At 33.6% G+C, this 26861-nt stretch overlaps 1 protein-coding gene across 1 annotated transcript in view; it reads left to right on the plus strand.

The window, feature by feature from the left end:
• Positions 1 to 24686, plus strand: part of LOC124630602 — a 36559-nt gene extending 11873 nt beyond the window's left edge. The window contains exons 2-5 of the mRNA XM_047164566.1: positions 17977 to 18046; positions 20686 to 20867; positions 22353 to 22737; positions 23015 to 24686. Coding sequence (XP_047020522.1) covers positions 18023 to 18046; positions 20686 to 20867; positions 22353 to 22737; positions 23015 to 23074 — 651 coding nt within the window. The 5' untranslated portion in view covers positions 17977 to 18022 and the 3' untranslated portion in view covers positions 23075 to 24686. The remainder of the gene's footprint in view (positions 1 to 17976; positions 18047 to 20685; positions 20868 to 22352; positions 22738 to 23014) is intronic.
• The last annotated feature ends 2175 nt before the right edge of the window (positions 24687 to 26861 follow it).

The following is a 26861-nucleotide window of genomic DNA, read 5'->3' on the forward strand; positions in this document are numbered from 1 at the left end:
TTGGTCTTTGACATCGAATAATGTCATCAAGTCCAAGGTACTTCTAATAACAAGCTTTTTGCTTGAGGAAAATTAACGAAGGATTTTAACTACAAAGCAAATCTTCTATTGCATTCTCAACTGTAAGTTCCAATTCGCCTATTCTAGTCAAGGGGTCGTGGGTTCAATTGGCGTATCGAAACAAGTATGTCTATGGCCTAAAGACATTTGTTCAGACTGATTGTTTGGACACTAGAATTTGTGTGCAACCATGGTTGATCGGAAATCATAGAGAGATAGGTACCAAAAAAGTTATAATCGAAGGTTGCCTTTGGATTCCTCAGCCAATCAATCAATGAAGGTTATGTTTTGAATAAAGCCAAAGGTGAACATAACATTATATTAACAGTAAATAAAATAAGTATATTCTAGAACAAATAAATGGAAACAAGACGAACATCAATCTACCCATCAAAGTGCCCAAAAGTTGGCAATTGTTTGTCGCGTAACATTCTTAAGCAATGTATTCCAAGCCGACTGCTGGCATAGTTTCGGCCGATCAATGAATGAATCTAAAAGCCGTTGTTACATAAACCTCGATATTGTAATAGTGGTCTACGATCGTAATTCAATAATTTCACGGTTAAGTGTTTAACTGCCATTGACCCTATTCAAGTATTTCTTGTTTTAGTTTATTGATAAGGGCTAAGGTTGCTAGTTGATTGAACTCTAGGTGTTTGCTTTTAGTGCATTTCAAATTGTTTCTGCTATCAAAGTCCGTGGCCTATTTTCCTAATTCATTGTTTTAATTTTGAATGGCATGTCACTTGAAATAATTTGAAGTAACCTAATTGTTTTGTTATGAATCATTATCAGTCCGTCTGAAATCTTTTGCATTGTAGTTTTTGATCCTCGTTAATAATCGTCTGTATCATGAATCTTAGTGTTAAAAATAACAACTTTAACATGGCCCGTAATATTAGATTCGTGAACATAGATTTCATGTTCTAGCATCCGATTATTTGATTCTAATTTGCGTTAATAGCTGTATGTATTAGGATTTGAACGATCTAATTGACACGGCAGTGAACGAAGATGTTAGCGTTTTCGTGTTACAATGTGGTTAATAATATCTTAATTAATATTCGAAACTGATAAATTACGGCAATTTAAATTGTCTTCTTATCACATTTTCGATGTCTAACTTAATATTGATGTTCTGCTAACATTAAAACCATAGATACATTGCAATATTCGTGACCGGAGTTTCGAAGTAAAATCGTATCTACGTACTTGTACAATTCCAAACATTATTCCTTGGGTATGTCTTCCAGGATACAATTATTTACGCAATTACCTTCGCTAATAGGTGCTCTGTAGTTTTGACTTAATGACGTCCAAGAGGGTTATTTGTATTTACAAGGTGTAATGCAAACAATTTTGATGATGTCGCTGCAATTACGAGGTTCTTAGATCCAGTTCCTTTACCTACATAATCGTTTTCTGCCCATGGTTGCCATGGTTATAATCAAAAATGCTATGGGAAATATTATTGTGTATTTTCAAATCTGGTGACGCAAGTACATTTATAATTCGCATTTATTTGATAAAAGTAGATATTAAAATATGGTTTCAATCAATACAAAGATTGTATTTTTACCCAAAAGATTATTTGTTTCTTTACCGAGACAGAGTAACTACTGGAAGGGATATCAATGTAACAATAATGTATAAAGAAAAGACGTATCCACGAAATGATCTTGTCATTATTTGTACATCGTGTGTAATATCGGATTACTTAACAGACGTAATGTAATGCTTGTTTTAATTCACTCATTGCACATAGCTCCGCGTCTGCCCATTATATGCTAATTGGAAGACGACACGCAAAATTGCTACAGACAGAAAGTGGAATTTTTGTTACTACTATGGCAGTGGGATGCCTAGTATTAAAAAGTCAACAAAATAGTACTCTCTCTCTTCGGTAATTTTATAATATTTTTATCATCAAGTATAATCGAATGAAAAATGTGGTATATGGTTTCTTTAGAAGGATGCGAAAATTGTTTTTTTTTTTTTTTTTATAACATAAATCATATAAGGTATCATATAAGTTCATATAAGTTGTATTTTGTTTAGCTTATTGAGGATTAGTGACAAACTTCTTTTGATCAAATCCTGAGCTCTGACTTTCTTGTCTCTCTGATTTACTTGACCACTTCTTCTTCCACTTAAACGTGACCTACACCTTATTATTATTATATTTAAACTTAGAACCATTACCATAGATGCAATAACAATACATAAAAAACTTTGGAATACTGGCCGCTAAAATAATATGACACGTAGTACTCATCCAAAAAGAATAGACAAAAGTTATTTTTTCTTTACATAACCATTACCTTTTGCGTGTAAAGATGTACTATCTTGCGTCAATGGTAGCGTGTAACCGTGGTTCGGAAACTCTTCAATGGTTTTTGGTACAAACGGTTAGTTGCAAAAGTTAAGGGTTATGCAAGCGTTACGGTTAGACGAGGGGTGGACGCGAGGTGCATGCGGACCAAATTGCATTTCGTGACGAATTCTTTTTTGTTTTGTAATTTATTTGGTGGTACTGTATATTTTCAGGTTGATAAGGTGTTAGAGAAATGGGTGTTATTGGTAAATGTTGGCGTTGATTGGTCCGGCTTTTGGTTTATAGCCTATAGTTCGACATACATCAAGAAGGTATCCTTAACTTGAAAATGACTGTGTGAAAGGAAACTTTATAAACTCTCTTTCTTAATAGAAGCTTAGTATACAGCGGTGTAACACTGTCAATTGACAATTTAAATCTCACTAGAGAGTACAAATATACGAAGTGTTTTGTTTAGATTATTTGTAGAACACAAACAGCCGCGCAATCATCGTCTAGCCGCATCAGCTAGGGCTGAAGTAGACGCTAGATTATGATGATCACGAATCCATACTTACTATTCAAAAGACATTAATTGACTCTATTACTGTCGGCACAAAGAGGCAATCACATAAATTATGTTCGACATCGAGGTGAAAGTTCACAGTTCGCAATATTTCAATTATGCGGTCGCGTGCGGTATGGCCCCACATAAAATATTATGATGTGCTGCGGTTTGTTACAACAGTCTACTATAATTGCATATTCTCTGCTAATTCTATTGTTTGCAGCCATTTAGGTTTTTAACTTCACAGTCGTATATTTGAAGGCGATTTCGTAAATTAAAATATACGGCCTTGATACGCTAACCTCTTCATAATGTGTAAATGGTGGTATCTTTTTTTTTGAAAATGTTTTGACTTTTATTATAATGTAAACTAGAAATGCATGAGATATGCTTGTAAGTCAAGGTAATTAATTGTCTACATTTGAGAATATTATTTTATTCAACACCTTTTACATTATATTATGTTTAGTTATATTTTTGATTCTATAGTATTGGTCACAACATGATGAGAGTTGACAGGTAGCAATGAACTATTGTGTAAAGTAAAATGAACCGACGACCTCTTGGCGTTGGGCCATAATATCAGCGGATTATCTATTTAATTTTAAAACAAACAAAAATTGGTTATTGATCCCATGACATGTTTGCTAGTTTAACTTGAAAGTAGACGATAAAATATAATTCTTAATTTCTGCGAATTATGTGCGAGGTTATTGTCGGAAGCCCTCTTAAACAAATAAGCAAAGTAAATTATGTCAGTTATTTACTAACTTACACAAAATATATACATTAGTGAGAGTTAAATTACCTACTATGATATTATGTAGAAGCAAGCTATGCCGAAACATAATTTTGAAGATCGCGAATTTCATAGCCAATCGCAAGTGAAATAATAAACTAACCTAGGCGCCACAGTGTACACGTAACGTACTCTTTGACCTCCATCAACGAATGTTATGCAATATATAAGTTCCCATGTCAACAGTACTCACCTATTTACTCGGTACTCTTATGTAATTCGCGATACATGATGCGTAGCGACTTACTTTCTTAAGATACGAAAGGAGTTAATCGAGTCTAGTCGGGTTTGTAACGTGGAGGAAAATCTTGTAGTGGTAATTTTTATGGTAGAAATTGGGGACTATACAAAAGTTGTATTCGAAGTAAGCTGGTCAGAATAGGGCCGATGCATAGGAAATTATTATTAACCAAAGCTTTAAAAAGTTAGAGTTTTAAAGGTTAAACTTGACGACTAAACTTGACACGATCAAAGCGCGGTCTTCTTAAAGGTGTACTTATTAAAGGTGGGGTATGGTTCATACAGTATAACTGTACAATGAAATAATGTCCTTAGATTAAATTATAGTCAACGCCAAACAACAGGCCTTTAAAAATACATCTAGATGTCAATTGCAAAAAAATGCCTAATTAAATCCATGCTAATTACAAACTTGAAAAATTCACACACTATTCCTATTTTGAAAGATTAATTTAATTTACACATCGTGCTGTTACATGGGTTATTTCTAAACCGTTCCCACTCTAAAAACATTTACATTTAAAGTTTGAAATTCACAAGTACTTGCAAAATGTAACCTTCCAAAGATTTATGGGGTATCAAGATTGGTATCGGTTTTATTTGTTTTCTACTGCATTGGCGCGTTATGCAAGACTGGCTTGACCGTGAACTCTGGCGCAGCGTGTGTATGTGCCCTAATAATGTGTACCTGTTTAATTGCCGCCTTCCCGCTATTGTATTCCAATGTAACAACGTGCTAACGTTAAACTTTTTATAATCACACATAGCATTGTGTTTGTAGTTTATGTTACTAGAAAAAGGGATACGCGTCTGTTTTGCGCAACTGTGCGTGCGTTTAAAAGTAGTCGAGAGCAGTGATCTACATTATGCCATATGGGGAGCTAAATATCTCAATTCAATAAAGCAAGAGTGTGCTTAATTGATTAGTTGAATAACTTGCTATGCAACTTCTGCAATATCAAATGTAGAACTTATTCAATCGTGTTAAGAGTTTATTTTGTGCTAACATAAAACTCATTTGATTAACTCATCATTAATTAAATTCCTTCAATTTATGATATGAATCGCATAATTGTCATTCACATCAAGTACCTAGGTAATATCGGTTTCTGCAGAAGTTAATATTCTCCTCTTAATTATGTTTTTCCGTCAGAAGCGCCAGTTAGTTATATCATCATATTTAATAATTAATAGCGCTTATGAAATATCTAAATTGATTTCTCATAATATCCTAATTGAGTCTGTTTTAAAATATTCCAGTAAAATACTTTATATAAAATATTTTATTAAAATGCCTCATAATTTGCTTTAGAAGTGTTAACTTATAATTTTACTTGATTGATTCATGATACCCGACGCAGCGACCTCGTTACAAACCAGTTTTTCATATAATTCTCAGAACAAACGAACATATTGTATTGGATCTTTTCTCATCTTTTCCCATGAACATGAATATTTAACATGCTTAGAAAATAATAGAACCATCGATTCATTCTCAGTTTTCCATTGTGTTGCAGTTTTTTGTTACGATGGGTTTTCCATCAATTAGGTATGTTTGTAAATTAATAAAGAATCAAAAAATTGGGTTTTACTTAGAATTGGATGAGGTAACCTTCATAAGTAACTAAAAATAACACGTTCACTAAATCGAAGTGTTTAATACATTAATTTGCGGTTTCAAATTCTATAGTAGCAATTTAGCGAATCATTCCATGTAAAAAAATCTTAATATTTTCGCAGAATAAAGTTTCAATACCAACCACGTTACGTTTCTTGCCTTTATGTTTCTTTCCTCTTTAGAATTCCTATTTATTCTAGAGGTAGGGGTATGCAAAGCAGTGTCATTTAAATCACCAGATATGTCGTGAAGGTACGTCACACTTCAGGAATTTCGTCCAAGCCGTCAACTTAGGCCCAGGCAACATATGGACGCAGTGTTAGTTAGCTCACGCGGAAGTGTTACAAATGGGTATCGTTTGCAATCTTGTGAGACGGCGATGTGTTGGTATAAGATCAGAAATAGAGCGTAAATTTAGGTAGGTATAGGTTGCTGGCGCCGTATTAACACGTACCTTCTACATGCATACTTATGTCTGTGTAGTTTTGCAAGAGAATACTGCTGCTATTTGTTATAATGGCTGACAAGGGACATTCCGAAAGGACAAATTCCATAATTATATTAAGATCGTCTTCGTGTGAGATATAAAGGTTTTTCTATTACTTGTGAAAAATATTAATGTAAAATGAAGATTGACTCTAACCTATCTTTTAGGAATTTAACTCAGGATCCGATGAAAAAAAGAATTTTCGGTTGTTGCTAAGTGAGCCCTTCCATTAACGCAATCCAAGTTTGCAGAAAAAATATACAGCAAAGCAAAATAAACTTAGTATTTTATCATCCAAGTAATCTCACATTGCTTACCAAGAACACCTTTACTTTTATTTAATATTTGCTCAACCGCGTCACGAGGAGTTAGCTTCTTAATTGAGCATAACTTCGAACTAAAAGAAAAACGAATGAACGTAGTAAGTTCCTCGTTGCATGACTCTTGAGTTACGTTTATGTAATAATAACATTATTTTTGTTTTACATTTTAAACTATTGTCTTCGAAAACGTTCCCAGTATTTTCTACAAACGCTGCCAATTTTTTAAGCAGACATTATTACGTAACTCTTAGAAGTTTAACTCAAGTCTAAAGTATTTGCAAAATATTTTAACTAGGAGTAATATGAGGAATTAATTAAGTTAAAATAAGTACCTACTCCTATGAAACATAACTATGCTAAGCTTGATATGAAAGAAATTCCCATTGTGGAAAAACTAATTTACTTTTTATACGTTAAGCTAATTCTAAGTAGTTAGCAGATAACTTATAAATGAAGAATATAATTACTTCCTTGTTTTTTCCATGCATTTATACTGTAATTATGAGCTGAATTAAAACAATAGCTTGTTATAAAACAATAAAGCGAACAACATTAATGACATGTGTTTAAGTCCAACTGTATGTTTTGATACGAAGAAGGTTTTATCAAAAGGATGTATGTGCTTATTTTGTTAACATTGTTTTGTGGCAATCAACTTTGTAGTCTTTCAATTTATATTTTAAATTTTGTCTGACTTTCCTGCATCCTAAGGGGAAATAATCAAAATATGCACCTTATGAGTGGCAATGTCGGATTTATAAAATTTTTATCGACAGATTGGTTAAAAAACTATAAACTTATGTTTGAAGTTTATTAGACTTTATTTTGTGACTGGCCAAGTATAATTTGGCAAATTGGCTATCATAACCTCTTCTTGTTGAAGTTATAGACGCTTTTAATGTTCTGATTTAGATTTAATATTTTATGGCAGCTGATATATTAATATTATATGATGGCATATAATAATCACCATACACCTTATGTGCTGGCAAGTTATAAATAAAGTTACGATCAAGTTAACTACCCTTAACGAGCAAATCGATAAACTGGATTTACAAGAATATCGATAAACTCAACAATTTTACATATATTAAAGGAGATGTTAAATATTTATGTAGGCATAGAGTTGACTACTACAATGTTTCAGTTGTATAGAATAAGGCTGTGTTTATCAGGCGAATTAATATCAATATGGTAAATTTTCTGTGAAAGAAGGTAATTGGAAAATGATGGATATCTCCTGAAACTTAAGAAAAAACATTACGTAGGTAGTTATTTCTTGTTCAGTTTTTTAACACACACTATTTGGGATACATAATTCTTAGTAACTCCCAGAAATAAACGTTCGTTATTTACTTCAACATTGTAAATTGATCCTTGCATCTTCATTCTAAACGCAGCTTAAAAATAGCCTTACATTACAAGAGATAAGGCTAGATGGCCGTTAATAAAGAGATTATTGCAACTGGTATAGGCGCCTACATGTTCAAAGAAAATGACACTTACCGTTTTGGTCCAACGTTATACACCCACAATTTGAAAATTATACTTAGTTGGAAACTTCACTGTTACTAAATTAACACTTTGTATGTATCGATAAGGTTAAAAATAGTTCGGATCTATTTATTAGAAACTTTGTGAAATAAAACTGCATACCTAACACGCTTGTCTTTAAACAAACATCGAGAGTTATTATTCTCCAGTGCTAGAGATTACTGTAGTTAAATGTATATCTACAAAAGATCGATATTTTAGTAGATGTGGAGACGTAAAAAGCTGAGAATCTCTTTTCAAAGCAATTCGAAAGATACATTGAAAATAATAGTTAATTCATGACACAAAGGAGGATACAGAATAGATATTTTCACGAGCTTCGTTCCAAAAACGTTACAAGACAAACTGCAGTCAAAGTTTATCATTCTACTTGTTACAACAATCTGCGTTTACTAACTCCTAAACGTGATTACATTACACGTTTTGCATTGACTTATGGTTTAACGTGGATTCATTGAATACCAATCGTTTGCAGCGATGACTTACTCATTTAAATAACTGTTTATCCTTCAAAGGATCTGGCACACAACTGTAAGATAACGACAATGACCAGTGTACTTAGATCCATTCCATCGTGCAAGATGTATAGTGGCTCAGGTCTGGTCAAAGTAGTTAAGTGTCATCAATATGCACTTTGGATTATTTGCCTTATTTAAAAAGATTAATGAGGCTTAAAGAATCTGAATAGTCTTTGTATGGACTGGTCAAGAACGATTGTTGTTACTTTAGAGCTAATTAGGGTAATGACTAATTGGGTAGTAGTTTTGTATCTGATCAGTATGATAATTTAATTAAGTATTCTTTTTAACATTTAATTAAAGGTAATTTATCTAATAAAAGGCAAAATTATTTATATTGTGCCTTGTGTGAATACTTGACATAAAAACTTCTTAGTGCATTATGCGTGCCAAAATATTTATGACCCCCATTTAGTAGGCCTTTTTCTCCTTGCCAATAAATTAACTAAACATTGCCTAAATGTTTTCACACAGTAATTACAGCCATTAGACACAATGGTTGTAATTAAGAGAAGTGTGACGAAAAGGGTACATTCGTCATAGAGTCGGGACTAGGTTTCAGGTCATGCGTGGCCTTATTCGTCACGCGTACAATACGCACATTTTATCAATTTGCTTTTCAATAGTGCTTCTTGCTTGTGTAAGTGAGACAAGGTCTGAAGAAACTGTGGACTGTATAATGTATTCACGAAATACTGTTGTAAGTATGCGTTGAACTAGACGCCCATAAATTCGCGTATGCAATGGAAAGTGACAGGTATGGTCTCATTGTTTTTGAAGAGTGGCAAGCCTTTTGTATTCTGGTAATAAATAAAATTAGAGTTTTCTGTATAGTTCGTACTTACCTTCACAGTATTTAATTTAAATTTAAATTAATTTGTAAAATATTATTTTGTTTGTACCCACAAAAACAAAATCAAAATCTTTTTATTTCACATAGGCCTTTGCAGGCTGCGGGTTGTTCGAAAGCTGCGGGTTGTTCGAAAGAGATACCGCGGCCCTGGTACATAAAAGGCCTATGACGGAACACGACGGTTTTTAGTTAGTAAGAGTCTGACACTCCCTCACCGCTGCTAACCCACAGCGGGAGGGGTCATTTGATGATTTTTGGAAATTGGCTAGTTTCATATTATTAATTATTATTAAACTTCATTTATTCAAGTAACAAGACTCAAATTTGTTAGTAATACAAAATTCTTACCCTATGTTAGTAGTTATATATCCTAGGAACACAATATCACACTCAACATATTATAAACCCGAGTCATCGCTGCTCAACCCCATGCGAGACTTTACAGCAATGGCTCAGGTAAGGACAGTCCAGTCTGTCTGCAATCACGGCCAACATGCTGTTGGAGCTAGCCCGCACTCTACGCACTAAGGAGGCACAACGCTTACGCATTGTAGCGAAAAAACAATTTACATTCGCCTCCGCAAACATTCCAGAGGCACTACAAAAGCGAGGTAGCCCCAACAGCACCCTGAACGCGTTGTTGAATTGGACACGGATGGAGCTGTATGTTTTTTGAGTATATCTAGCCCATAGGCTGCTCGTATAAAAAGATGTGCAATAAGCTCTGAAAAGAGTGATTTTTACTGCTTTTGAGCATTTTGCAAACCTGCGGGCCAGCATGTTCGCTCTCACCGACAACGCCCTCCGCTCCCGTTCCACGTCTTCATCGTCCCTAAGCTCGGGGGTAAGAACGTGCCCTAAGTATTTGAAACGGAATACCCTTTTTAATGGGTACCCATTGAGTAGCAGGTGTGGTATCAAATTATGGCTTTTACCCCTAGTCTCAAAAACCATGATTTAGCTCTTTTTAACATATGTTTTTAAAATATGTTTTTAAAATTTCGTATATCAGAATAAAAACTAAATAGAGAAATACAAAAATCCCAATATAGAGAAAGACGAAAAAGAGAGCTCAATTATGAAAAATTACGTTTAGAGACGAATAAGTAGTCGTAAGCGAAATAAACCCATGACATAGTATTGACGAGCTAACCTTGTCCCGGTCCGTGACGTCACCTGACAAATTGACGGACTCATTACATTCATTAGTGCATTTAAACACATTAAATGCACATACAAAATTAATTGCCGTTTTCAACTGCGTAAACTCACGCAGACTGCACTCAGGTCGTTCACATCTCGGGTAACTTTAGTTTATATTTTTAGATTCTTGTTACGTATTATAAACTTGGAAAAAATAAATTATTGAAATACTTTTTACTGTTTTTCATGTGTGGTTTATCTTCACATCGGGACTAACTTCGTATGTCTAGTTCTACTAATTACTTTTCTATGTTGGGTCTTGAAGTATAAAATATAAATTTAAAGGCAAAAAAATATTTGAAATGCTCTCAAATACTTATATAAATATGAGCAGATACGATTTTCGGGTCACGGTCAGACACTAGTAAACATTCTACTGAAAATATCTCACCACTAAAATGAAGTTTTTCTAATTTTAGAGTATTTATCAAAAGTCTACACTCTCAACAAATGTAATTAGGGTTCCGTACCCAAAGGGTAAAACGGGACCCTATTGTTTTCGTTCCTCTGTCCGTCCGTCCGTCTGTCACCAAGCTGTATCTCATGAACCATGATAGTTAGAGAGTTTAAATTTTCACAGATGATGTATATCTGTTGCCGCTATAACAACAAATACTGAAAACTAGAATAAAATAAATATTTCGGGCTCGCATACAACAAACGTGATTTTTGCTCGATATCCATAAATATTTATAGAATATTAGTTTGGATGGTACGGAACCATGCGTGCGCGAGTCCGACTCGCACTTGGCCGGTTTTTTTTTGTATTTCAAAGTACTAAATATAAAGTAATTTATTAATTTATACTCTTTAATAAAAATAGAGTGTTGTTAATGACTAATTTCCTTCAAATCTATCAGTTATTTTAACTAATAACCGTTCATGCCTTGAACTTTCGATAGATTATTATTTATGGCGCTAAATATAAACAAAATCGAGGACGACCTATTAAGATGAAATAAATCATCGTGCATAATTATTGAACTTTTCTTAGTTACATCTACTATTTAAGAATTGATAGGTTTAATTAAGTTAGTCTTTGATAAATAGGAACCTATTATTTTTTGGGCATGTGGGTGTCATAATATAAGCTTGTCTAGCGCTTGTTTTTAAGAAATTCCATTTTTCTACCCATGTGGTAATACTAAAACAGATTGTTTTCAATTCTTTAATATTATAAGGTTATATATTTCCAACCACCCCTTATCGCCTTATATATTAAAAATGGCTGCAACATTGATCGATTGATAAAATACACATACAGAAAGAACATGCACTTTTAAATATCATATGTCTAAACGCTCACGCTAGAATAAGCACGTAAGGCGAACAGAGAAAGGGCGTGTATCATATAGACTTACCCTTCCTTGTACAACCTGTCGGTTACGTTATGTTACGAGTTGTATCGTGTAAGAAATCATACAGATATGTCGCCTGAGTCTACATATGATTAATCATCTAAGTGCTACACTTAAAAGGATTGAATCTGAAACTGAACAAGAAACGATCTAACATAAATAAATTCATGTTGGTGTTACATAAAAATGCATGTGGTTTGTAATTGGTGATTTGTAACTTTTTAGCAAAAATATGATTTTGAAAATATCAGTAGTAGATAGTTTTTGTCCACAAGGGCCACGGTAACTCCTTCGAACAATCCCGCAGCCCCGACTAAAATAGGGCTTGTATGAAGTTAATGCAATTTTATGAGCTAATTAAATAAATACAGAACGATAATCTTTTAATCTGGCGCCAAGCTCAGTTTAACAGCTTACAATTTTAAATCATACTCATATTAATATTACATATTCATTATTCAATGCTTACATATTTTCTTGAGAATATTGATACAGGTTATACTTATCTGATTAATATATTTTATGGGAATTATATAATTTTCTGAATTACAACGTGTGCAAATTGAGTATGACTATGTTTTATTCAATAGCTCTTACAATTTATTGTCTAAGCTTAATTGAATGCCAAATAATCAGATGCTTGCTAAAACACGTACGAACGGTTTGTATTTTATTGTCCGTATTCCCATTTCAATGGCCATTAATAACGTTAACGAGTTTCCGACATTAGCTGTTTAATATTATAACGTGAAATGCGTTTCAGAGTTATTTATTGAAGCCAACACCTTTTGGGTCGTTAAAACGTTGGGAAAGAGCTAGTGGGGAATATGTACGAAGAAATTGTTAGGATCATTGAGATCAGGACTTGTTGCCATCCAATATGACAATCAGGTGTAGATAAAGCTCTATAGTATGCACAAGGGGCTTCTTCATTTCTGTGTATGTAATGATTTATATAAATACATGCTTTATACCATATTTTAGAAGCCATACTTCCCCATTCGTGGAAGAAATAAAGAACATCCAAACTGTTCCATTTTACTTTTCTGCTGTAGGCACAATACAAGCCTATCTCTTAACATAAATGAATACAACCAATTTCCATGTACTAAAAACTAAACGGCAATTTGCATACACATGTAAAAACTTTTATACCCAAGAAGTAATCTTAGAACGCGTGCTCCAACATAACTTGAGCATAATGTCTTCATCTCCTTTGCATTTCCTACACAATAAATCTTTACAAACAAACTCTATAGCCGATGATTGACAGAATAGATACTCCTATCGCATTAATTCGATACGGCGCGAAACTAGTTAACGGGCGACAGTTGCACCTCTATTCGAATTTCGAACCATTGAGTAACATTATGCGCACGAGTGGGTGGGACATTTACATTACCTGTCCTGACTAATGTTGGCTCTTTGTTATTTGACGCACTGTCAAGGCGCAGCCAAGGAAACAGGCCAATTATTATTGTAATGCTTCCTCGGTTAGGCTGGGTGTATACTAGACCTATTTGATCTAGACAAATTGTGGATATACTTCTGTTTACTGAAATAAAACTATAGCTTGATACGAATGTCGACTTTCATGTCTTATGAATGAATATTGTAATTTATGAATTGAAAGGAAAATGATGATTCATTCATTACAGATACATAAGTTTGCATGCTAAAGTAACGTTTTACATGTAAAGTGTAGGATAATAATACATATATATGTCAGAAAAAAGCATTAGTCTCGAAAATCTAGTAGCCGGATAGAACACCTGATTATAAACGTTTATAGTACTACTTCATTTAACAGAAAAACATTACGCAGATCTTAAATCCACCTTTATTACATAAAATACTCAATTTATTTGTTATGTTAGAAATCCTATTGACACTTATAGGCATCGACAGTAAATGACAAATTATGATCGAGTTCCACTGCCTATAACGGCCGATATCGCATCGATATTGTGTAACTAGCTTTAAATAATGCGTAACTATAAATATATTGTTGTCACACAAATAATAACTTTATTCTTTGTACTTAAAGCTCAAATTGTATTGTTAAAATAAAACCTGCAATTCTTCAGTTCAATTAAATGTATGTTGAAGGAATTCCTAGAGGAATGTCGTAGAGAAAACAATTGCATCAATATGCATGTTGATGGATTGAATCAATTAATTAATTCAATTAAAATGTCACTGTACTTCAATGACATAGATTTGTAATTGCGTAGGAACCTTAGCTTTCATTGTGTTTCATTTGCGTTTCAACGCTTCATAATTAATTAAAATTAATGCCAGCACCTGTACCTGTACGGATTATACCTACCTTTGTATACTTTCGTGCTAAAGTAGGCACATATATTACGAAGATTAAACATAAAAGTCTCTTCGAAGTATCTCGATGGATACAAGAAAAATTAATATGATGAAAATTGGAATGAAATAGATATAGGAAAATTCATACAAGGAAATCGGAACTTCTCCAACACAATACAAATATCGATGACAATTGCGGTCAGAATGCATTTGAGAAAATACATCGATAACCACGAGCAGTTTCTCCACACCGCAACGTAAATGGCACGCGTCGAATATCGAATTAATACAACCAATTGTAAATAACATGAAGTTGGCAGCTAAAACCGTTTCACAATAACACACATACAAGGCAGGCTTTCCTAATTTATACTAGAAAAGACACAGCTTAAGACTTATAGAAGCAAATTTATGACAAAATTCTTGTTCACATTTAGGGAAAATACGCCTCTATTTGGCTTCTAACCATAGCGTTGACTAATAAACTTAATTTAATTTATCACATCTCGCCGACCGATTGACGTGTGACATCGAGTGACCAAATAACGCGTGAACTGTGATCGAATCGATAATGATAGGTACTTGTTTCATGTTTCCACATTCTAGAGTACTCGCAAAGTGCAAACTTTTAGTCGGCCGATAGTGTGTTTGCGCTTATAAATCAGTATGAAGATGAATGGTAGTACGCACATTACAATGATCTGGTATTTAGCCGGTATCTGACCGGCTGACAACTTTGATTGAAAACAAGGTTTTTTTCGAAAAATATATTTTTGCCAACCATCGGGTCAATTTTCGGCCGACTTTTAGGTCTGCAGTTACTGGAACTCTTAACATTAGGTTTCGAGTTTTATATTCACTCGAAATGGGTGTACTGGTTCACTTAACAAATTGATATTCGTGATCTGATACTCTGTGGGAAAATAGGAAAAAAGTTTATAAGCATTTAACATCTGTTATCTTAAAATATACAGTTTATTAAACATTATTAGAATCGGTGCGGTGTTTTGAAACTGGATTAGCACGATCTTCCAAATAACGAGATGTTTTATGATTCAATCAATCGGATTCCACTATTTGTAAACTAGTTATAGGTACTTCTATTATTATTTAATTAATCATTTAAAAGGATGTGCTGAAGTACACTCGAGATGCCCATAGATTCCACTACGTCTAGCCCCTTAGCGAATAAGAGCGTGACTATAATTTCCATATCGTGAGTAATTAATGAAAAACAAACAGTAATTTATTGCCTATCTTTACGCATTACTTGATCGAAGGTTGCATCACCGAGTAAATGAACTTCGTACATGTAAATGTGTTTACCTTTTTTACACATGAATGAATATTTATCACTTAACCAAAACACGTCAACAAAGTGGGACCCACTTAAGCATTTTGATTGCAAAAAAACTGTAAATGAAGCCAATAAAAGGTACTTAAGGATTTTTAAATCTTATTATTTTATTTTTAAGATCCCGAGATACAATCAAACTTGCAATACTGTTTAGAATATCGAAACAACAAGTCTATTACTTATTGATTATCATAACCAAACTCGTGACTCGGCTACAAATCGCAGAACTAATGTTGAATTAACTGCGTTGTATTGTAATCGCTACTGTTAAGCAAATATTAACAATTGGTGCGGAATAATATAGCGTCAATACGCATGGATAATTACCCGTTAAGTAATTTGATTTTAATTTTCATTCATACTTGATTTATAGTTATTACAAACTTGAATATAAAAACACTGATTAAAAATGAGTAAAACAAATATTAAATAGTTATTTCGTTTAGGTATCATTAGCCAATATACATTCGAAATGTCTGGGCAACGCAATTCTTCTTAAGTACTTTTCTATTGGCCAAAATTGCGCGGATGTTTTCCTTCTCCCACATAAAAATTATCCATTAATTACTAGCGCGAATTGTGCCATTACATTCATACAAATGCAAATTAACTAGAATTATCTACTCATGAAATTTGTATGCCAACATGATTACTCACTTTGACCTTACATTAAGTAAAAGACGGTGTACGCGCACCATTTTTGGATCGCAATACATTTCTTTATTAAACATATTACATAGGTACAATTACTTTGATTAAACACATTAAAAGAAATTACAAGATTGGTACAGTACATGTGTAATTGACTTTATATTTCAACTGACATGGAGTCACTCAACCTTTAGCGATGATATAAAATTTATATTAACCGATTCTCCTTTTTAAGTTCAAAATAAGTAGTCGTAATGTATAAAATATTTTTTATTCAATGCTAAATGTAGGCCTTTTATAACATATGGCCTGACGAAAAGGAGAATTGTGGCAATCACTGAATACTTATTAAAAATTCAACACATCGATGTGTATTCTTGGCACGAATTTGTGTCGAGCTGTGTGCCGAAATACGGACGTTGGCACTTAATATTTTAACATTTTGGTGCAACGTACATGCGCAAATACTAATAAATTACTGAAGCGGTTACGTCAGTAACTATGTCAATATGTTTTGTTTTTATTAGGACCTATTTACATTTTGATCGACATTAAATATGTAAATTATCTCTTTAGTGTAAAGTCTTGTTACCATCAATACGATATTTATTGCAATTCATCATAAATATAATCCAATTCGCGAACAATGGATCAATGGCAAAACAATGTTCAGATTGTGATCCAGATCTTATCAATTTATTGTATTGCACTGTTACCCTTTCCTATCGTGCAATAGATCATAGTTGTTAACTTCTCTATGATTAAGTTTAGCAATAAGTTTATGTCACTAAATGGGCTGGCCATATCCGTTGAAAGATTGATGATCTTTGAAAGCACAGGAATAGGTTCGGAATAGGTCTTCTTTTAAGAACGACAAGGTCCTCCATTTGTTTTGCTTTATGGGGCCAACACAGCAAAAGTTAAATTCTGTCAAATTGGACAAAGATGACGAAAATTAGTTCTTCTTCACCTTCCCCATAAAAAAGAGTCCATTCAGAAGTATCTTTCTTACGCTCATCAATTCAAACATTCTTATTCACTTTACCATTGTCCACTCCACCATTATACCCACATTCCTAGACTAAAAACCAACCAGTAACCTTATCAGATACAACCTTGTTAACCATGTCATCGTTAAGTTATATTGTAAGTGTTACACCACATCTATTACCAGGTAGCAAATGCCAGGCTCTATTTACTGGTAGCATTGTGATGCGTGCAAGATACGCTAACTTGTTCACCTTTCTTCCTTTGATGTTTCAAAACAGCTTATACCATATAATGATGTACTTAGGCTTAATGAAACCTGTCTTTTGAGGTACTGTAGTGGTTTCTCGCTCGATTTTGTTTTGTTTTTGGCTGTTAGACAAAAGACCGTTGATTTTTGAGGTGTTGTGACATTTTGATTGTAGTCTGCATTGTTTTAAATGCATTTTCGTTTGATCCATTTTAATTGTATTATTCTGGTTTATGAATAAAACTAAAAAACTGTACTACCTATCGTTACTTAAAGTTATTAAAAGATATTTCGAAACTGAAATCTGCCTCAATTCAACTGCCTTAATCTGTAATAATACAGTATGGACACATGAATTATCATAACAATATTTTTTGAATAACCTGTTGATAGCTGTAATTTCTTGACATGGGTTGTAATTATTCTGACAGTTGTTATTTCTGAACTGTAATGAGATGTATCATCAACATTTTTGACTCGCCAACAAATTGTACTCATTTATTTACCGTTGTTACAGGGAGCAGTGACGAATGTCAAGGTAGTCAACACACAAACAAATAAACATGGGATTCTCGGCGAGGTTACAGGTATGTAAAACGGTAACTTTATGATATTATCTAATCTTAATGAAGATCGTTCGCCCCTGAATGCTGTGAACCAATTTGCTTGTTAACAAACATTCGTCTAACTCAATCTTTGATGCTCGACTTAAATAAATTCGTCGAGATGTCTTGATAACGCTTTCGTACTTTATAATCGTAAGTTTGGCAACATATTGCAACATTCCATGTGCCAACTTAACATAGACAATGGGGACCGGTAAGTAAAAAATGTATGCAATTTACTGAGCATTTAAAAGATAAAGCTTTAGTGAAAAAACTAGCTTTTAGATCTAAGCACGTAATGTGGTAAAAAGATGTTCGCGTGGGAAAGATAAGAGCTGAAGTAAGTGCGTCAAGGTTGTGAGATGAAGATGTGTGATACAGATTGAATGAAGCTGTCTTAATTAAAATGAAACTTGGCGGAAACTAGGTAGTAGGTATATTTGCATGAGAATGGGGTTTTCATCGTAACCTAATCTAGTGATTTATCTAAAGCGCTTAATGTTTATTTATATCTTTAGTCGTTTTTGTCAAGTTATTGCGAAGATTGCAAATTGTCACTGACAGATCTGTTTATTTTACTTCTAGTAGATTAGATTCCATTTTAAAAGAGAGTACCTGTCTGTAACTCGATTTGATTAATATTTTTATTCGCGGCCTTATTATGTTTACAATCGATTAGTCGACGACAGAATGTAATCAATCCATAAAGACATTCTTCTCGTCAATACCGAGAATTTCTACAACAATATGCAATAATTTTCCTTTAATCGCATACCATTACAAAGTTGTCGCCACTACTTTATTAACGTTATTTAACATATCGATTATTACTTGGATCGATAACTCCGGTAATCGATTCATAACAAACTGGTTTGTTCCTTTGAGTGGCAAGCAACATTATTCAATGTCATTGGCAAGAAAACGTGTCATTAAGTACTGAAGTGCAGTCGTAATTATGCCAAGTAATGTTATTGAATACTGGCTCCTACGCAGCCCATCTTGGGCTTAATTCGACTATAATGTCTTTGAATTTAACGAGTTTTCGCTTGGGAGTAGACTTTTGAAATTATAGTAGCAACTTTTGAAAAGACTTTCCTTAAAGGACTGGTAGGTTTCTGAGATGGCTTCAAAAGGCAGCGTCTTTTTAGTCAACTGAAGATTTTGAAATGTATTTTTTTGGCGCTCGAAAGTATTAGTTTAAAATTCGAACTTTTTAAATAAGATGCCTGAGAAAATATAGGAACTTAAAAAATATAAATTACTAGCTTTCGCCCGCGGTTTCACCCGCGTCCCGTAGCCGGATGGTGACAAAAACCTTCTCCCGGGTCTAAGTTACCTCCCCTCTAATTTTCAGCCAAATCGGTCAAGCCGTTTTCATGTTGTGTCGTGACAACGGAAAGCGGGTTTCATTTTTATAATATAGAAGATGAGGTACTCTATTTGAGTCTCTGTTCAAGAGTTTCCACAGGGCTTCTTCAGCTACTTGAAATAAAATCACTTTAAATAGAGTTAAAACCGAATTGTTTTTAAAGACGAGTAAGTAGTTTAATTCAACAGGAAATCTTTACTACAGTGGGCACACGATATTCATCGCTTAGAACTGTGTTATGTGTTTTTTTTGTTATAGTGATGATGAAATCTTTGAAGGACGTTATATTTGTGTGGACTTCCTCATCATTTAACATAGTTGCAAGGTCAAAAGCATAATGAATATGTATAACTATAACAATCAGGTTAAAAAAACGTCTAATTTTTAGTTTTTTGTTATGTAAATAGAGTTGATCTCGTTGAAAACTTAAAAGACCTATATAAAAAATAATAAACTTTTAACCAAAAAGCTTCAATATTATAAATGTAAAGTAAAATGTAGTAATATAATATAAAGTCGGTACCTAATAAAACCTTCTCCTAAATCTGACAAATACTATGCTGAAAACCATAAGGTTATACGGAGTACTACTTTTTTGTATTACTGTGAAGTTAGTTAAATATTCAACTAACTATTCTATGATTGCTAGGTACAAAATAATATGAGGTAAGCGACACTGAAATATATGCTAAGCTTTCAAATAACCGATTCTAATATGTTTACTAAGACGGTTTAGCAAATTCAATGTCGCCTACGCGTGCTAACTTCGAGTATTGACGTGAGCCAACTTTATGGCCATACTTTAACCATAGAGCTATGCAAAATGTTTACAATGATAGGTATTTAACCTTTAGCTGGAAATATGTATAAAGCAAGAAAGTTATTGCAAACTTTCAGCTGCTTGCATAGATACCTAAATTGCGAGAGAGTTGTATTAAAGAAAAGAAAACTTTTAGATTTACTTAATATGTAAAAAAATTAAGCCTGTACTATCAACATATGACATTGTATAACCCACTTTGATTTATGAAAATCGATAGAAACTGCCAAACTAACAACATCTACCGTTCTTTAAAGTACAAGCCGAATTTCGACCTTATTGTACCTATTTGACTGTCACTACGAAAACTTTCTTAAAAATGTTCGTACATGCTTTTGGTTGATAGAACATACCTATCAGAGAGCCAATTAGGAACACACAAAATTTCAATTTAGTCAATTTAAATATTTCAATGCATCTTTCTTTCCACAGTTGCTGACATGCCTGGTGCTGTACGCATCAAGCGCACACGCAATCATGGTGAAGTTCGGCACTAAAGGAGGTCCCATCGAGCCCCCGACCCCGGAGCCCTCACCCCCTCCGCGGCCCTTCCGGGAACCCGCGCCGGTTTGGGAGGAACGCTCCAACGACACGCCCGATCCTAATGCTCATTGGTAATATTATTAATCCTTCTAATTTCTTTCAATAACAATAATTTCTTTATTTGATGGCCAATTTCACTGGTTACGGCTGATAGTCTATCAGGAACTTTTCTGACAGATAAACAAAACTTATGGTTTCATGGGTCTCGAATAGCATCATATCTGACAGATAGCATTAACTATTAGACAGCTAACTAACCCTTTATCGGTAGCCAGTGAAACTGGGCCTTGTTAATATTTTTACCCATCAAAAGAATTGGGAGTTTAAAGTTAGCCTATTTGCATTTGAGGGATTTGTTGGTCATCACTGAAATGTTTTGGAAAACACTAAATCAATAAGGACTTTTAATAAGTAATCTGTAACTTATCTCATAAGTCTAAATAATAATTTAGATAAAAATCCTTTAACAAATAAGGCACTTGGGGATATTAATGCAAGGATGGGAATCGAAAAGGAATTAACAGTCAAAGGAATTCATCTAATAAGATCAGAAGGTTATTGTTATTCCGGGAAAACCGCGGGTGAAACTAGTTCACTATAATTATGTTTTTTATGAGACTATGATGAATATTTAAGATATTTAAGATTAATCTAACACTTTTGGTGAAAGGCTAATCTTTTTCTTTTGTGAATCTAGGAGAATTCATGAAGATGCATTCTATGACTACTTCGGTGAAGAGTGGCCGGCCTCCAAGTGAAGATGACTTTTCCTCTGTTTTTTATGTTTCTAAGAGCGCGCGCACACTACAAAGATTTAGTCGGCCGATACTTGATTCTTGCTCATAAATCAGTGTGAAGATGAATGTTTCTTTCGGTATTTTGAATATTTATTTTTTTCCTATGAAAGGCCGACTAAATAGTTGCATTGCGCGGACTAAAACTTCTGCAATCATCTTTTGTTCTTCATGAAGCTTTTTTAAATGATATGTCGTGATCAAAGGCTGAAGAATGCATAATTTTTAACTCCCTATTGTAGTTATAATATATGCTTGACTTCTATCAAAATAATATTCAGTATTAAAAAATAATGTTTAAGTGTTATTTATATGTATTTTAAACAAGATTGCTAATATTGCGACTTTGAATTTTTTATTTAACTTCAATAAATCACCTGAAACTACTGAATATGTGCATGTATTTGTAAATTAATATTTTATTGTGATAAATAAAAATAAAATTTGTAATATTTATTGCTTAGCTTTACTGTAAGTACTAAAGATTTAAAAGGTTGTATCAACTATGTTTCTATTAAATTATATTTGTAGTTCCAATTAAAATACTCATATTTATATATTGTATTGTGATTCTAAAAATATTATTTTATTAGTTAAAGCTATGAAATAAGAAAAAAACATAGTTACCTAAGAGAAGACATGAAAAAATACATGAAAAGAAAAACACGAGGCCTTGACCTATCTCTGAAAAGAGGTTCACTAGGTCGCAATAAAAAAACAATACAATAATTCAAATTTAAATTTGGAACTCTCTTTCCTCAGGCGGCCCCCATTCTTCGTGCCCCAGCCGAGATACACCAACGTGATCTACAACTCTCAACCGTCTCCTCAAGCACCTCAAACCAATGCGCAACGTTTCGTCAACTCGTACATCCCTATCAAGCCTATACTTGCTAGCACGAGAAGCCAAGCGACCCCGAACATGCCAGCATCTATCCTTGGCTCCCAAAACCTGCCAGGAGTCGGAATCCGCTACTTCTTCCCAGCTTACACAGTTCAAAGGAAGCATCCAAGACCTGATGATGCTAAGCACAATATGATTGATAATCAGGATGTGGGAAATGCTGGTGTTGTCGATTCAGCTAGCGATTTCCAGTGGAAATATGAGAAGGACTCCACGCGGCGGAACATCAGAAATTCTAATGAAGTAAGTTGAGAAATATTGCTTTACAATTGATTTTGAATAGCATGGATAGGAATATAAACGTACTTATACAAATTTTAAGTATCGTTCGGTAGGTAATAAGCACGATTTTTCACATTTTCCTGCAGTTTTACAATTTCAATTTCTGTGTTGTAAGTGTTGGTTGGGTGCCACTTCCACGTCATAGACAACACAAACGTCAGCGTGTTTGAACATACATTAGGTAGGTAAATATGGAATCTAAACTTAACAACTGTATTGATACTGACTTTACTTCCAGGGTACGGCACGAGCCCCAGCATACCAATGGCCTGCCTACGTCGCCCCACGGCATCACTAACGTTACTAAGTTCTTTGCAACATGTTCATCATGTCGACAAATGAACGCCGAAGTAACTGTGATGTTTAAATTAAGAACTAGGTTAAGACAAAAGTGCCAGATGTATCTATGTTTATACAATACTAAAACCTTAAAGCGTTGGCGGCTGTAATACGATATGGTCATACAGGACAATAAGAGTAGCCGCAAACTGCAAACTTTTAGTCGGCCGATAGTTTGTTTGGGCTCATAAATCAGTATGAAGATGAATGGTAGGACCCACATTACAAAGGTTAGGTATTTAACCGAAATAAGAATGATTAAAAACTTTGGTTGGAATCAAGATTTTTTTTTTAAAGTTGCGTACTGTCGGGTTCCCATGTCGGCCGACTGTTTAGTCTGGAGTGTGCGGGTACTCTAAGTCTAGATTTTCATATTTATTGATGTTAATTGACATTGCCAGATAGCACGGTATTTTTGTTGCATGTTCCACAAAGTTTTATGCTTGACAAAATGAAATAAGGATTATCTTAGCACGTGTGAATAGAATTAATGTTAGATTAACACTATAGAACTGAAAAAGGGATACCTAAAGCAATATTTTTAACAAGGTTTTACAAATGAAAATGTCGTTGTGTACAGTTTAGAGTTTACTCAATTATTTCGAGTAAACATAGCTTGAACATTAAAGAAACTTCTTTTGTTTCATTTTGTCGAGTAAAAACTCAAAAAATGTCGTCTAACCGCTCTAACCAGTGACTTAGTTTTTGGTATAAATCCTATTTTTAGGCGCTGCTAGATGCGTATCACAAAATAGTGAAGTACACAAAGGCGTGTCCGATTTTTTTATTATTTTTTTTGTGGTGACCTTACATTGTAGGAATAGGTATTTTTTAGTAATGTTCTTGTTTTGTGTTAATTGTTTCTTTTTGTACATTGTATTCAGACAGTTCCTAAAACAAATGAAGTCCTTAATGAAGTTTGTTAGGAACGAATTCAAATTTCTACGCAATACTTTGCCCTTCACGGCTTCGTCACCGCCATAGACATCAAGAAAACCGTATTCAGTTCCTGTAAATAAAAAGTTTTGTTGGCTGCCAAGGTCATATATTGTAAATAATTTAAACGATATACATCTAAGAATAATATTGCCATTACGTAATTTGTATTGTTCTTGCTTACTTTATTTGGTCGTTTGGTGCAAGAGTAACATTTTGTCATCTAACGACTGGAAGAGCGTTGAAAATAAATACAAAATTAGTTTTTAAAATACCGACGTGACCATTAAGTCCAGAGAGTGTGACGGAAGTTCTTTGTTCATCGTGGTGAATCTCTATTGCAGTCTATTGCTGTATAGAGATGTAATTGTTCGGTAATCTTCTTTCGAACTTTCTAAGTTTTAATTCAATCTTAAGTAATTCCCATCTAATGATTTTTTATTCCAATCTCGCATAGTTCATTATTGTTATACATTTAAACCTATTTTATGTAATGAAAGTAGCTTTCGTTTCGATTTGTTATTTCCTTTTAACGATTTTAGTTGACTACTGTAATGTGTTTGATTACTATATGTATAACTTAGCTGTAATTATGCTTGTAAATATGTAAAATAAATAAATATATAAATTTTTGATTTTGTGTTTTCGTTTATAAAATACTAGCTTCTATCAGCGGTTTCACCCGCATCCCGTAGGAACCACGGCACTAACCCGGATAAAAAGTAGCCTATAGCCTCGATAAATGGGCTATCTGACACTGAAAGAATTGTTCAAATCGGACCAGTAGTTCCTGAGATTAGCGCGTTCAAACAAACAAACAAACAAACTCTTCAGCTTTATAATATTAGTATAGATTAAGTTTTTAATTTACATAGTATATCAGTTTAAAAGATAACAGCGCAAACAGAATACAAATCTACAATTTAATAAATACAACTACAAAAAACTTACTTTCTTACAAAGTATTAATTATATGATGCCTATTGACACCAATTCTAGATAGATAGATGGCATAAATCTATCATTAGCATGTCACTTATGCAGACATTAGTCTGCCATCCCACGCGGATAAGTTTGTACTAACATCCAAAATTTCAAATTATAACACTTAACAGTTCTCTCAGTCTCAACACACACCTAACTAAATACATAATGACATTAAGTGGTTAAATGCCACAGATTAAAAAGACGATGGAGTAATAGGTTCAGACATATCTTGGATTTACGCGGAACTCTTAAATACCCACTGGGAATTCCAACGTCGATGATCTTTCAATCAGCAATTTTTGTCTTCAATTTTACACTCCATTTGATACGTACTCTGCGGTTACAAAATTGCCGAGTCATCAACTTAGTGCTGCTAACGACGTCACATTGAGCTTACAAATCGCTAAGGGAAAGGAAAAAAATTAGAAGCAATTAAAAATAAATTATTACCTAAGTCCTAAGTAAAGTATACTTTATCTCAACCAAAGAATAGCTGGTTCACTGTCAATCAAGTCAGATAATTATCTTCAGGCAAAATTTGAAGTTGCTCCGCAGTCACAATGAAATTATGAAAGATTTAATTATGAAATATTTTCCAAATTGTATGTTATCATGATTGTCAAATCATCTCAAGGATTACAGTAATCTGTGGATACTTCTGCGACACCTTTGGTATAAAATAATTTTGTACGGAATGTAGACGCAAATGTCCAAATAGCAGTAAGTACAGGTGACTCAACTGTGTACGTGACTGTACAAACAGTTTGTGTCTAATACCACAAACAAATGTTTGGTTTATATGCAACAAACGTAAACAACAATCATGATATTTCAATATACATATTTGAGCAAATTAATACTTATCATTTTGAATCACTTTGTACTCACGACTACAAACTTATTGGATCGTCTCCGTTTTTGTAAAAATTCTACTACGTGCTTATTATTTATCTTCATTATTTTCCTCATTCATGTTCACTATCAATGCAAGTTCCAAATGAAAGCCTTCAACAGCTAGCCAATCAGTTATGTGTACTCAAATGATCGTAACAACAGTAAACCACGCAATAATAAGATAGCCCGAAGCTACCACCAAAACCTCTTCAATTGATGAAGCATCCATCATCGTGACTCCAACACGTGAAGATCTTCAATTTCGTGAACATCGTGGTTCGTGATGGCTGTTGCACAAATTTCGCTTCCTGGTTACATTTGTATGATCTGCAGTAACGATAAACTAGTGCTTTTCGTTAGATAACTTTTTATCTCGATGATTTTGTTAATTTTATTAAAGTTTTTGGAAATTGACTTGTGACTGTCAGATTAGCTGGTAGGAAGTAAGTCGGATTTCGTGCTTTTTGTTCTGATTAAAATTGTTCGGTTGTTACGTGTGGAAGTTGTATTTTAGTTACTTGATGTCAGAGCTTTCTTAGGGTAAGTAAGTAGTCACATTCTTAATGTAAATATAGATTATGCTTTATTGTACACCAAGAAAAAAGAAAATTTACAACACAGGACATCACAATACACAAAGAAGAGTACAAATGGCGGTCTTATCGCTAATCAGCAATTTCTTCCAGACAACCTTTGGATGGAGTTTATCTGCAGAATAGTTTAAAAATGGGTAGTTTAGGGTGTACATATAATTGATAAATGTACGATAAATACTAAAGATATAGAAAATAAATAGTCAATAAACGATAAAATATATAAAATACATGTAATAATAGTAGAAAAAATTAAGATAAAAGAATAACAATACAGCGACAGTAGTCATTGAGCCAGATAGTGATCCTTCACCATTTTTTTGAACACTGCAATCG

Source organism: Helicoverpa zea, chromosome 5 (genome assembly GCF_022581195.2).
Source record: "Helicoverpa zea isolate HzStark_Cry1AcR chromosome 5, ilHelZeax1.1, whole genome shotgun sequence".
In the NCBI taxonomy this organism is placed as follows: Eukaryota; Metazoa; Arthropoda; class Insecta; order Lepidoptera; family Noctuidae; genus Helicoverpa; species Helicoverpa zea.